We start from the raw sequence: 14,720 nt of genomic DNA on the forward strand, positions 1-14,720 counted from the left end.
GAATTAATTTACTGCTTTCTAAGTGCAGGCAGACATCTAGCCATTGCCAGGAAAGCAGGGCTTCGTTGTGCCTAAAGGTTATTTAGAACACAAACGCTGTAGTTCCAAATGTCTCCCTCCCTCTCCTGCTCCTTCCTCCTAGCTTTCACTGCTGAGCATGACATCATGTAATATGGAATATCACTTTGGTCAGTTTGGGTCAACTGTCCTGGCTGCATCTCCTCCCAGCTTTGTGAGAACCCCCAGCCTTCTTGCTGGTTGGACAGCATGAGAAACAGAAAGCCTTGAGACTGTTCAGTCTTATAGAAAATGCTGGTGTGTTACCAACATTGTGTTGGTCACAAATCCAAGACAGAACCATATAAGCCACTATGAAGAAAATTTAATGCCAGCCCAAACCTGTATGTGTATGTAATACACATTTGTAAGAGTAACTGGAATCTCAAAAGCAGAATGTTTGCATCCAAACAGCTGTAATTCTCTAACTCATCTTGTTAATATCCTTTAACTTGCATGTAATACATTGTTATATGAATGTGGTATCCAGCAAAGCTGAGAGAGTTAGGAGTAAAATTACACACCTTGCACTGAAATAAAAAAAAATCTGCTCCCAACATTAATTTGACTAACATCTCAAATGTGTTGTTGTTGATAAGAGAACAAGACATTGCAAAAAAGATGTTACTCTTAGAATTTTTATGGCCAGATTTTTTATTCCTCTTTGATTTCTTTCAGCAAGACTTCCTTGCTGAAAATCACCACCATCATGTGAAAAATTACAGGATGGGAGAATTTGCTGTTGCTGGTTTTTCATTGAAAAAACCATCTTTTTATCATTTATTTTGCTTTTGGCTGACGGTCCTTTTAAGGAAGAAGCAATAGGAAATATGGAAGTTGGAACCATCACGCGATGAAATAATGAATGGCAGTATTCTTGGAGACAACTTCTCTTTCTTGATATGCTGTATGATTCCTTACAGAAGAGAGACTTGCATCACAACCCTTTTTCCAAAAACTGCTGAATGCATGTTACCTCTCACCATTGTTAATACAGCATACGGACTGTTCAGCAGTTCCAGCATGACTTTCAAGCTAGAAAGTGGTGCTCATGCTGCCTTTCTTCCAGTTAATGAATATTTCATTATATTTATGAGGGAGTGATATTTCTAAGCATCTAAACCCGGAATGTGGAATACATTACAAAATAGTGTTGTTTTTTTTTAATACAGTGTTTGATGTCTCTTCACATTGTGTTTATCTTTGAGGTTGTGCAAGGCCAATGTATATAACTTTAGATTGTAACTGAATCTTTGTGTAAGGCTTACTTTTAGATTTCTGTAGTAGAATGAACCAATTTCTCACATTTAGTGTCAAAATTAATTGTGGGTAGTCTTGCAGAGCTTGAATTCAGAGTGACAGATGATTAAAATGAGAGTAATTGTGTTTTGTGGCAGCTTTCACGGAGTCTGCGTTCTTCTGAAGACCTTGAGAATATTCATGGACCACGTACACTAAGACTTTCTGCTTGCCACTTGTTTAAATACCCACATGGTAATTCTTTACAGAAACACAGTTCAGGAGAACGATGCTCTGTCTTAGAACTCTCTGACTTCTAGACCATAATCAAGTCCACATTGACTGTGTGAACGTTGTTGTAAACCTGCCTGTTGGTAGTGCTGTATCACTGACTTCCTTTCTCTCCTCTTATGTTTTTTTGCTTGCCAGTTCTGGAGAGGTTATAGACGTATTTAAGTGAGCCAGGGTTGGTGACTGAGCTGTGTAATAGGATTAAATTGAAAAGATAATAACAATTGGCTGAATGACCCCTATTTCTGAAGTTGTTAAATGCAACTGACATTCCAGATTGCTGTGAAGATATGCAAGGAAATTTGCAGATATGTTCTGATGCTGACAGTGTGGTCTCTTCCTATATTCCATCAATCGTTCAGTATCAAATGATGCTGGAATACAGAAACAAAGATGTCAGAACTGTGCAATAGGGTCATCGGGCACGTCTGAAAGGAAAAACACGTCATATTTGTGGAGTAGAAAACAGGAAAATGGTTGCTGTGAGAAGGATCTAAAAAAATCGAAACAGCATAAATTTCTGGAAATCTTTCTGTTTACAAAATCATGACATGGGTTGGAAGGGACCTTTAAGGATTGCCCCCCCTGCCATGAGACTGTATACAGAAAATGGAGAATATAAAGCAGCTCTACAGTTGATCCTTTTTTACAGCCTCTCGGTCAATTATTAATATGAAAATACAGGAGTGTATGTTTTATTAATTTTCTTCCAGCTGGAACGTTGTCTCTGTTTCAGTGTAATTGGGCTCATTTTCTGCCTTAGAAATTCTTTTTGGCAGAAGGCAGTAAGTAAGGCTAAGTGAAGTGTGATGCCTCATGACATTTAAAATTTCTTTGACAAATCTCAACATAAACATAGGTCTGATTTTTTTTTCTTGAAAGCTTAGTAGTTCTGCTGATGAGACACTGGTTTGATAGTGACTCAGTAAGGCACACACTGCCCACTGAGTCACCAGGGCTGCTTTGTGCCATGGCTGGGTTTGTTCTGGGTGCGGGGTTTCCAAGTACTGACCCAGCCCAGTCTTTATTGGGTTCCGAGACCTGATAGGATCGCAGCCCATAGCAGTGAACCTTCAGGCCAGATTTGTATCCTTTCTGCTTAATAATGTGATTGGGTGGAGTGGCAGGAGAACAGGCTCTTCCTGCAATAAGTAATGGGATGTTTTACAATCAATACCTTAACTTATGTAACGTGTGTAATCATATTCTAGAGTATATGTCAACTGGCTGGTGGTTTAGTGAATAATAGGTATGTCTGTTTGGAGCACAAGATCAAAGAGAGTTTTTTCTTATATCAACGCCACACATAAGCAAATTATATAATTTCCCTTCCCCTGACGTATGTGGAAGCAGTGTGAAGGACGGATTGAAGGACATCATGTGCATTAACATGCACATTCCTAGCCTTTTCGATAGACTTGGATAAGAACAAGAAGTGAGAATGGGGGGAAGCTGGGAAGGCTGGAGTTGACAGGAGCTTGACGCAAACCAGATTATTAAAGCAGCTGGGAATGTGATGTAAACCACCTTTCTGAAGGAGTTGTTTTGTGCTAGAGAGAAAAAGGAAGCGCTTCTGATTTATTTGCAGAATAATTTCTGGGCAGCTGTGGAGTCTGCAATTCTGTAGGGGCCCCTCCCAGTCCTTGCAATTCCTTATTGGAAGTAAAACTTCAGCAATAGCTTTGGCTTTCATGGTCGTATGCATGGCATGTTGTTGTTCACATAGGGACTTGCTTAACTTTGGGGCAGCACAAATAGTAGCTAATACAGTCCCCCACAAAATCCTTCTTTCCAAATTGAAAATATATGGATTTTGTGGGCGGGCTGTTCAGTGAATGAGGAACTGGTTGGAAGATTATACCCAGAGAGCAGTGGTCCGTGACTCAACATCTGGATGGGTATCATTGACAGATGGTGTCCCTTAGGGGTCAGAACTGGGACTGATGCTCTTTAACATATTTCTCAATGAACGTCCATTGGTATCATGTGCACCCTCAGCAAATTTGTGGATGACACCGAGCTGTGTGTTGTGGTCTGCGCTCTTGAGGAATGGGATGCCATCCATTCCTCATCCAGAGAGACCTAGACAGGCAGAGCAGTGGGCCCAGGTGTAGCTCATGACGTACACCAAAGCCTAGTATTGGGTCTTGCATCTGGGTCATGGCAACCCCACTATCAGTACAAGCTGAGGCATGGAAGGATAGAGCACAGCCCTACCAAAGAAGACCTGGGGGTACTGGTGGATGGGAAGCTGGTCTCAAGGCAGCAGTATGGCCTCAAAGCCCAGAAAGCCAACCGTATCCTAGGCTGCATCAAAAACAGGGTGAGGGAGCCAGTCCTGCCCATCACTTTGCCTGGTGTCATTGCAGTTCTGTGACAGGGGGCACAGGCCCAAAGAGAAACAGCAACCACCAAAGTGTTAACCATTTATGGCAGGGCAAGGCACTGCTGGGCTGGAGCCTCAGGAGAGAAAGGGGGGGGGCAAGGAAGGGTAAGGAGATAGTAGGGCTGGTGCTGTTCAGCCTGGAGAAGAGAAGGCTCTGGACAGTCATGAGAGAGGATTTTCAGTATCTAAAGTGGGGCTGTGAGAAAGGAGGAGCTGGACTCTTTAGCAAGGTCTGTTGTGATAGGACAAGGGGAAATAGTTTCAGACTAAATGAGGGGAGAAGTAAATTTGATATAAGAAAAAGGTTTTTACAGTAAGGGTAAGGAGGCACTGGAACAGGTTGCTTGGAGAGGTGAAGGATGCCCCATCGTTGTGGGCATTCAGGGTCAGTCTGGAGGGGGCTCTGAGCACCTGATGGAGCTATAGGTCCCCTTGTTTATTGCAGGGGAGTTGGACTGGATGACCTTTAAAGGCCTCTTCCAACTCAAAACGATTGTATGATTCTGGCTAAGCTCATTTAACGTATTGTAATTAAGAATTCATTATCTAAGAAGCTTCCCTACCCTCCTAAAAGCTTTTTTATTCGGCAGTTCTTTTCTATGAATGCAAAATTTTTGATCTCAAATCTTCTGTTTCTCCTCCATGTCGCATGTATAGTTTGTCTAGTATAGATTTTTGTGTGCGTATGCAGATTCTCCAGAGCTAAGTGAGCTAAGATGTGGTAGTACTGAACCAGTAGAATCCCAGGCATTTCTGAAAGGCTACAAGGTAGAGCGGTGAGGGGTACTGTTAGTCTTCATGTGACTATGCTTCCTTCAGTATGTGCTCGTTAGCTTAGAGAATGGCTCTCAAAATGCTGTGTGCCATTATATTCACATACTTGGGAAAGACACAGAAGTGATAAACCTCTGTGTATCTTATCTGACAGAGCTCATGTGCGTGGCAGTGACTCAGAAGGGTGCAGACTGACTTCCATTTAGAACCGTGGTTTGCTCTAGTTTAATTGAAAAGCAGACTTCTTAATCTACAACATGCTCATCAAGAATTGCAGCATAGATTTCTTTTCCAGAAATACTGAAAAGCATTGGAAGTCTTTTAAAAAAGATGTCTAAATAAACAATTGTCAGAGTAAGCATAATAGTACAGAGAGTCTGAAAGGAGATTTTTATCATGTCTTGTGTCTAGCGATGAGTGGGTTTCGTTTTCAGGGTTGTGATAATTTTATTTGTAATTATGCAATAGAAGCATTCCTCGAAATAACTGCCCATCGAAATATATTGCATTATTTACATTCTTCCTCTTTCATCTTTTTCGTCTAGGAAAAGAGGGAAAGAGAACGAAAATTGAGCAAAGAAATGGCAGAGAAAGCCACAAAGGAACTAGAAAAAATGCAGTTACAGGAAAAGGCTGAAGTGAAGTATAATGAATGGTTAAAGAAGAAGAGAGCTGAAGAGTCAGAAAAGAGGAAGAAAGAGAAGGTATTTGTCAGTTAATTATGTATTTGAATGGCTTTACCTAACATATTAAGTGTAGTGCTTGATTAAATTAATTGGAATTTATCAGATGGAGTGATGTATGTTAAGAATAGTTTCAAAAGTTATACTGTTGATGTGTTGAAGTGTGGCCAGCAAAGGAAGATGCACATTAAATGCATATTTGTTACTAGTTCTATTGCAAAGCCAAGCAAACCCTCTGCAATGGTGATGTGAGAAGAGAAACAGAAATAGGAACCACAAACTGTATCTCTATTTCTCAACCCCAGCAGAAAATAGGCATCCTTCTAGTCATTTTTCTCTCAGTACCACTACTATCTTGATTGTTAAACGTGTTTCAAATTAGAAGTATTTTTCTCTCTATTTCTCTATACCAGTCTGATGCTGGGAGTCCTAATTTTAATGTTAACTCAGATTGAATAATTAACCTGCCATTTATTTTTATAGTGTGCTCTAGAAGACCCCTTACATGTTGTAAGCTGCCTAAAACACAGACATTGGGTCCTAGGGCAAATTACATATAGATGTTACATACTGGTAATTCTTGTGCCTGAAAATGAGTGGGCAACTACAGTTATTATGCTTAAAGTTGATTGATTGTAATTAAATTTAATTAATGGTACAGTTTTATTTTTCTATTGAATTTGTATGACGCTACTGTTAAGTGTTAGGGGGATTGTGGTTAGAAGAATTTGTCCATGTTCCTGCTGTAATTGTAGCTGTCGTTCTTAACGTGCAAAAAAGATTCGTATTTCTTAAGTGTATATACTAATTCCTTTGGATTATCTTTAAAAATACCCTAAGTTGTTTCAGACCAATTTAGAGGCCTCAAGGACTTAATTTTGTAGACTTTCCTAATTTCTCATATAACTGGAACACACTTAACTGTTCTGTACTGGTTGTGTTCGTATCCTGTTTAAACCAATTCTGTGTCTCTGTTGGTGTCTAAAAAGCACAACACAAGGAACTTGAAACCAAAGTAAACGGGAGTCTTAAGAGAGATTTAAACCGATATTCATTCCCTTTACTCCTCTCTTTGTTAATGTAAGTTCGTGTAAGTCATGCTCACAGTATCAATTAAACTTGATTTAAATCCAATTGCAGTGCCTGTAAAAACATACCGACATGCTTTGTAGGCATCTTACGTTATTCTGTTTTCAGGAAAAAGAAAAAGAAAGGCAGGCTGAGCTGCAAAAGAAGAAAGAGAGAGCAGAGAAGATCTTTAATGAATGGCTACGTAATGCTAGAAATAAACCACGCCCTGTATTAAATGGTTATGGCTTTCCACATGGGAAGTCTGCAGGTTTGTACTCTTACCGTGCATATGCAATGACTTTAGGAGGAGAAGAATGCTACTTGAGAATAATGTGGTATACCAAATTATAATTGATTTTGATCTTGTTAAGTTCCTTATCAGGCTAATTACTGGTTCCTGTGAAGCATATCAGCTGTGATGACGTTGTTGTAAAATTAGTATTTGTGTGTCAGGAAACGTGTGCCCTCTTGTTGCACCAGAATCCGTGTTAGAAAAGGGGCAGTTTTTGAGATGCAGAGATTAATAAAGGTCTGGCAGAAGTTCTGCTTGAAAAGGGTTACGTGGGATTTAACTTCGATGCTGAGTGACAGTTTCCATTTAGCTTTGCAATTGCTTCACACCTCCTCACATCTGCTGTCATATTCTTTTTTCACTCTGAGGGGAAGTGTGAAAGAGAATGCTGATGATGGTGTGGAGATTTGAGAGTCTTAGTTATTATGTTTTGTTTGTAATTCTACGTGATACAAAAGCTGAAGAGCAGTAAGAAGTAGTATTTTGTATTACATTTCAGTTGATTAGATGTCCTTTAAAAAAAAACAAAATAGACTATACTTTCATCTTTATTTTTTCATAGAATCAAATCATTATTATTATTTGCGTTTGTGACAGAAAGTATTATAGGACCTAGATCCTAGATTTTGAATGCTTAAGAAAATTCATGTAGCAGATGAGCAACCAGTTGCTCTTTTGCTTACATCTGCTTGTGGATGGTGATACGCTTTGCTTTCATGTTTTGCATTTGTAGCTCATTACTTCCTGACAGCTGCAAACACTTAAGTATTTCATTTTTTTTAAGAAGTATTTCTATGCTCAGTAGTGTTCATGCAATAGAATGTGTCATAGACTTTGTTTTACTCAACCTCGTGATGTGTGCACTGGAATTTCACTACAGACAAGTGACTGACAGAACAACGTGTTCCTTCTGCAGTGTTTTAGGCTTTCTTACACTGGTCTAAGTCCCCGAGGCTAATAATTAACAAACAATTAAATTGTGGGAAACTTACATGTTTTTCTACTCGGTAAAATGAAGAGTTGTAGTTAAGCAAAGATGGAAAAAATATGTCTATTTTATATATGTGGTGACAGGAAGTAATATTTATAAATGCTTTGAAGTGATGTGATGTAGCCAGTTCACACACACATGCATCTTTTAAGCATACAAAAGACTGAGCATTTTGAATGTTGCATAGAATTCAACCTGCTTTTTTTTTTTTTAATACAGATGAGGAATACACCAGTCATTGGTAATAGGGGGTGGAAGATGTATCACTTTGAATCATTTGAATTGTCACATGCATTTACTGTATTCCTCTGAAGACATTGTTCTGTCTTACCCTAGGTGATTATTAGAACTGTATGCATTATAAAGCCCATTGAGTACATATTAATTTTAAGTTACTTAAAACTTACTTAAGTTACTTAATAACTTTAAGTTATTTATTTTCTAAACATTTTAGGGCGTCCTGATGGGAATTCATATCCAGCTCCAGCATACTGCAACCCCATTCCTTGGAAACCAGTACACATTCCTCCTCCAAAGGAAGAAAGTGCTCTTACCATGAAGAACAGTAAGAGATCTGTATCTTGTCGGTCACATAAGTTTTCACCTACAGTAATATATAAACCCAAGAACAACCTTTGTGTACAATCCTCTCATAGAAAGTAGTTGCAGCACAGAAAGCAAAGTCTTTCTTATGAGCTTGAGAGAGCTGGAACATAAGTATAAAGTTATACATACAAACTTGTCTCCTTTTTTTGTTGCTGTGACCAGGTTTTGTATTTGAAGGTGACTGACTGATCACATTGTTAAGGGCTTTTGTGTATTGATTTCAATGTGTTTTTCTTTTTTTAAAGTGACATTTAGCAATTTTAATGGAACTGTACTTCAATATCAATAAAGCATACGGGATTGTTGCTGTCCTCATTTTTTTTTTTGTCATTGAAAGGCTTATTTTGTGCAGTTGATTATGATTTTGGGCAACAGTATAACTGCGTTATTTTAGCAATTCTAATTATAACAAACTTTGAAACAGTTACTGGCTTTATTACAAGAAACTTGAGGCCTCTGTGCAGCTACAGAACAGTGATGACATTGGGACCACAGAAGTATATTCCGAAAGCTTACATTGCTGGAGCACTGCAATGGATTCACTTTTAGGACAGAAAGGATGGGCCAACAAGGAGAGAGCTGCAGCAACAACTCATGAAGCTTTACCTAAGGACTGATGATTAGCCAGATGAGACCTTATAAGTTAGGATTAAAGGGAGACCAAGGTGTGTGGATCCTGCTGTGGACATCTGCTACAGACTTCGGCCACCATGAAATCTGCTGGAAGGGCAATACAGCAGAGAAAAAGCGACTAAGGGAGCTTCTGGAGGGTATGGATGACTTCCTCACCCAGTTGACATAGAGAAGCTCGTTTACAGGAGTCTAGGTTGAAAGAAATCTCCCAAGATCATCTGATCGAGCCCCCTCTTGAAAGAGAGCCTTGAAATGCATTATCAGATGTCCTGTCAATCTCAATCTTGTAAATTTTCAGTGAGTAAGACTCCACCACTTCTCTGGGCAACTTTTTCCTGATGTTTAGTTGTTCTCTTGGTGATTTCTTCTTCTTACATGCAGATGCAAGTTACTCTGGAGCAACCTGTGTCCATTCTCTCTCCTTGTTACCATGTGGTGAAGGGATTATCTTCTCTGTGGCTGTCTTTTAGATGTTGGAATATAGATTAAATCTCCACTGAGCCTTCTCTTTGCGAGGCTGAGTGAGCACTGTTTCTTCAAATATATTGTTCATATGCCACCTTCCAAGTCTCTAACTATGATACATGAAACAATTGGGAAGTAAAAAGTGCAGGAGTTATATAGACTTGATAATCAAACAAAAAGAGTGTGAAATCTGATGAAGTCACAGTCTTTGTTGTTTTGATCCTCATCTTTGGGGGAGAAAAAAAGAAAAAGCCCTAACCTGCTGTACCTAATAACATTCTTATCCTTTTATAAGATCTAACTGCTTTTTTTATTTAGTCTTGCCTAGTTTTACTTTGACTTTTAAGTGCTCCATAATTGGACAGTTGGCACTACAAATGATGACTACAATCCAGTCTGAGCATTGTGGTATTTTCTTAAATTTCACTGTCTTCCTGGAAAAGGATTACTGTTTGTGATTTGCTGTTTCAACTGAATGCATAGAAGTTCAAGGGACCCGATGGGTCAAATTAGACAAATTAGAAAGCTGGGAAATCATCAACTGCATGAAGGGTCCAATTCTTCAGCTGAGAAGGGACAGCCTTGGTTATACATACAAACTTAGGAGTGCCTGAAGTCCCTTAGTTTGTTCAGCTCAGAGAAGAGGAGGTTGAAGGAAGACATCATAGCCTACAGCTTCTTCGGGAGAGGCCGGATCTGATCTCCCCTCTCTGATGACCTACAACAGAACCCAAGGGAATGGCGTGGATTAGGTTGGACATCAGGAAAAGGTTCTTCACTGAGAGAGTGATAAGGGTGCTGGAACAGCCTCTTTGGAGAAGTGGGTGTAGCATTGAGCTTGGCAGAATTCATGAAGCAGCTGGGCAGCACACTTAGACATACAGTCTGATTTTTGGGTGGTCTTGTGTGGAAGCAGGAGTTGGACTCAACGATCCTTACGGAACCCTTCTCACTTGGGATATTCTGTTATTCTATGAACGTACTTAAGAGCACATGGATCATGACGTACCAATTTTGATAACTGAATAGACAATGAGAACCTTTGTATTTCTTAGAAATGTTTCTCACTGGATCTCTGAGCTTGGTGTCTGCCTAAAGTTATCTGTGTAACTGAGAATAATAACCTTCTGTTAGCACATAGTGTAAGGACGTGATGCTCTTCTGAGAAATGGCAAGCTTCAAGCAGTCAGAGTTGTAGATTAGAGTGCAATTATCCTTGCGTAGAGAAAGCTTCTATTGTGAAGGAGATGGAGGCTCTGCAGCCAGCAGCCCTGTATGTTTAGTTCTCAGTGACATAGTACAAAAATGGGAATCAGGTAAGCCTGATTCACCACTGGTAAAAACTCGGACTTTGTTCAATAGACCAGTATCTAAGAGCTTTAACTTCTTCTGTATAGGCTTGTATTTTAACACCATGCCGTGTGTTAATGAATATATAGATTGGTTCAGCATGTACTGTGGGTGCATGGGCTGATCTAATGCGATTCACTTCGACTGTCTCTTAAGATATTTAGTCCGTGGTGGGTCTGTTCATTTTTTCCTGTCACAATGTCTGAATAAAGTGTAAAATATTCATGAATATATAATATACAGTATAGGTGATCATTATATTAGTTGTTGAATGTCTGCTAAGAGTTCATGAGTTTCTGCAGTCTAGTATTTGTCATAGGGCAAACAGTTAAAAATACATGTATAAATAGAAATTAGTCCTTTTATGCTGTATTTATTTACCAAGTTATTTTCCTATTTTTTCTAGTCTCTAAGTGAAACAAAGACTCCTCATGCAGCTATCAAGAAAGGCAGCAAGATCTCAGAAGGTCACTTCCATTACTTACTACAGTGTTCCCTTAATCTTGTTTGTAGGTTACTGTCATATTCTTAAGTATGTAAAACTGCAGGTTGCTTTTTCTAAGGCAAAAAATTAAGCTTAATTGTTCATGCACTCCTGTGTATCTATTTAACTTGACTATAAAAAGAGAAATTTGGACACCACAAAATATGTGGAGTGTCATAATTATGTAAATTAGGAGTATAGGGGCTTTGCAGAAATCTCTAATATCATCAGGATGTAGAACTCTGTCTAGCTTTCTCTATAAGCATCTATGCTGAATGGGTTATGAAACCAGTGGATGAGTGTATTAGTTGTCAGTCTTTTGAGCTGACCTTCCCATGTGGAGTTTTGTGAGTAAGAAGTTGGGCAATATTGTAAGCTACCTGATGTTTATCAGTGCTCAGATGAAGAGATAGCATTTTACCATGACGTAAATAATGAATTTTAGATTAATTGATGAAGATTTCTTAGGACACTGATTTAGAGAAGCTCTGCATTGTCATGCTAATATCTTCTGTGGCAGTCTTTCTGAAATAGCAGATGGCCACCAGTACCAGTGAAATAATGCTGTAACAACTAACGATAGCATCTATTTGATGTAAAATGGCCTATCGTGAATATAGGCGTTGGTAGTATTTGTAACAGGTTTTGTTAACAGATTTTGACAGCATCTCTGACTATTCTGCTGTAACACATAGTTGACAAGCATTCTTTTGGCTTGTATAGTAACAGATAGCTACTTAAAAGAGCTTTCTACACTGAATTAAAGAGAGTGGACCTTCAGGATTTCATGTCCTCACCCAAGTAGAAGAATCTTAAACACATATTTGGTTCAGGAATATGGATATATTAGTAATAACTGAAGCCTGGTAGTTTTCTTTCAGATGACTCGGCCAAAATAATTCAGCTGAATACTTATTGGAATTCTAGTTTAGAGATTTTAGAAAATACTAATAAACATCTAAAGCTGTTGTTCTTTTTCTTTCTCATCCTTAGGTGGTATTATTTTTTCTCCGCCAATTTTTCTCTGGAAAGGTTTGTCCTGCCTTCAAATAAAGCATGCTGTTTCATTCAGGAGAGAGATCTGTAAGTGGACTTGTAACGCCCAAAATACCAACTTTAAAATGAGACCCTTGCTGTACCTCATCCATAGCATCATAAATACTATTCTGTCCTAATTAGATTACAAATAAGGCTAAGGCAAGATAGCTCATGAATGTACATACTGGCTTTGATTCAGTCAACATAACGTTTTTGCTGAGCAAGGAAGAGAAGTATTGTTTGGATTTTTTCCAGCAGTTTATCAACCACAAAGCCAAATGTCCTGGCCTTGTACCCTGATTTAAGACTGTATCAGTCTATTACAGAAGGCTGTAAGTTCGTGCTGTTGTGGCAGGTAATTAGTTTATCCCTTTCTCAGGCATTAGAAAGATAAGATCTTAACACTTTGAAGCTTTAAGCAGCATTCTGTATTCTCTTAAATTCTCTCCCGGATTTCTCAACTTGTGAAATTTCACAGTAAAAGTTGCAGGATCTATAATTGCTCATTAGAAACAACCCCAGATCTTTTATGTTGGTGTGCATGCCACTGAAATAATAGGAGTCTCAAGCTTACCTTATTTTCATTCACTCGTTTTTTGTGGATCTTTTGTTTCTAAGACTTCATTGACCACTTCCAAATCTATGTGTCCTAGGATGCACAATTGTTTCTCACCTCAGTCTCTTAGTAACAAATAGAATACCACATTCAGCCTTACTGTGAAGGATTGTATCTCCTACAAGACTTGTCTGTTTTTTGAAAATTGCTGTGTAGGTGCTCCATAGAACAGCGTGACTTCCTAGTAATTGACAGTGGATCCCCAGAGATGTTTCAGGGCTGAAAGTCTACAGGCAGTAAAGTGGATCACAGGCAGACAGAGGAGAAAAATATGGTTAGTAAGAGATCACTATTATTGTAGAAAGCATTGTGTTCTTAGAAAATAGTCCCATTAATGTGACATGATAAAAGTTCCAACATGCTGTTGGAATTCTTGTTACTAATTCTGCTGGGTAGCTGGAGTTTCATATTAACCAGATAATGCTTCAAATTCTAATAATGACTTTGCAAGTGTCGTGTTTAATTCTAAAATTGATTTCTTAACTTGCTGTTTTGGAATCCAGTTGCAAGAGCAGTCAGTGCTCCTGTTATCTTTTTCACAGGGAGATTTTTGTGAGTAAATATGGAAGCTTCTGTGCTTTGTGGTTGTGGTCAAAAGGTGAGTGTTCCAGACTCTTGTCCCCTGGGCAACACGATGAACTTTGTTTAAACTCAGTAATGAAAAGGAAATCTGAGCACCCTGATCTAGTAAAGCTTATAAACACTTGATTAACTTGAAAGGTGCTTAGGAGATCATTGATAAAGCAGGGCTGAAGCTGTCGTGCATTCTGTTTCATATGTAAGGTTATGCCCTTGTTTTACAATGAGTTATAGCAATTTCTAAAGCTAGTTATGGGCATAAAATATTGCAAAATTACAAGAGCTTTTTTTTTGTAGTATCCAAAAACTTAATTGTTTGCTTGGTCTAACTTTTGGACGTTGTGTTGAGGGAGGTGGTTTAGTGAGAACTACTGGTGATAGGTGGATGGTTGGACTGGATGATCTTGTAGGTCTTTTCCAAGTTTGGTGTTTCTGTGATTCTGTGAACTTAGTGAATCAAGCAGAGGCTGCAAATATTTAATTCAGAGTAAAATCCGCATTTATGGAAAATTGGCCAGCTGGTGATTAAAAAAATTGAGATACTTGTAGCTCTTCATGGCAAAATCTACTGAATTTTGCAGTGATTAAATTCAGTGATGGATTTGATGGATTGTTACACAGATTTATTCTGCTGAAGTCAGAGCTGCATTGATTTTAATGTTACTAGCACCAAATGTGATAAGTCATTAACCCAGCCAGAAAAATGTTTTAGTGGGTGCTTTTGTGTATGGATTCAGTGGAAAATGGGTCTTTGACTTCCACGGGTAATTCGTTTAAATAGCGTAGGGTTATGTGTTTTGGCATTAAGGCAGCAAGTTTATCATAAGTAATGCAGCAGTATGAAAAGTTCAAATAGGCTCAATTTTCTTCTCTGTAGCTGGAGCCCCACTCCTCTTCATATATTTTTACCGTTGCTGGGGCAGGATGTTCTCTATACATTGTTGTACCTCAGCTGTGGCACTCAACCCTCAGTACTCCCTTAAAAGAAAACAGGAAGGAGAATTTGGTGTGGCAACCTTTCTGTAGGTCTATGGATCTGTCATTTTCAGAATTTGAGAAGGCACTTGATGTTGGACTGCATTGCAAGACTTGAGCTTAACCTGTGGACTATGAATGCAGGTTGGCAGGAGGACATTTCACCGAGCAGAGTTGACTTTCTTTTCAC

At 38.8% G+C, this 14,720-nt stretch overlaps 1 protein-coding gene across 3 annotated transcripts in view; it reads left to right on the plus strand.

Moving 5' to 3' along the window:
• CCDC34 (coiled-coil domain containing 34) overlaps window positions 1-14,720 on the plus strand; it is a 68,311-nt gene that overhangs the window by 8,292 nt on the left and 45,299 nt on the right. The window contains exons 4-7 of one of the 3 annotated variants that reach the window (XM_048948269.1): window positions 5,293-5,451; window positions 6,628-6,769; window positions 8,239-8,349; window positions 11,245-13,574. In XM_048948269.1, coding sequence (XP_048804226.1) covers window positions 5,293-5,451; window positions 6,628-6,769; window positions 8,239-8,349; window positions 11,245-11,255 — 423 coding nt within the window. In that variant the 3' untranslated portion in view covers window positions 11,256-13,574. Of the gene's footprint in view, window positions 1-5,292; window positions 5,452-6,627; window positions 6,770-8,238; window positions 11,192-11,244; window positions 13,575-14,720 lie in introns of those variants that run through there. The other 2 variants (XM_048948268.1, XM_048948267.1) reach the window with 2 other exon arrangements.

The sequence above is a fragment of the Lagopus muta genome, chromosome 6 (genome assembly GCF_023343835.1).
Source record: "Lagopus muta isolate bLagMut1 chromosome 6, bLagMut1 primary, whole genome shotgun sequence".
Classification (NCBI taxonomy): domain Eukaryota; kingdom Metazoa; phylum Chordata; class Aves; order Galliformes; family Phasianidae; genus Lagopus; species Lagopus muta.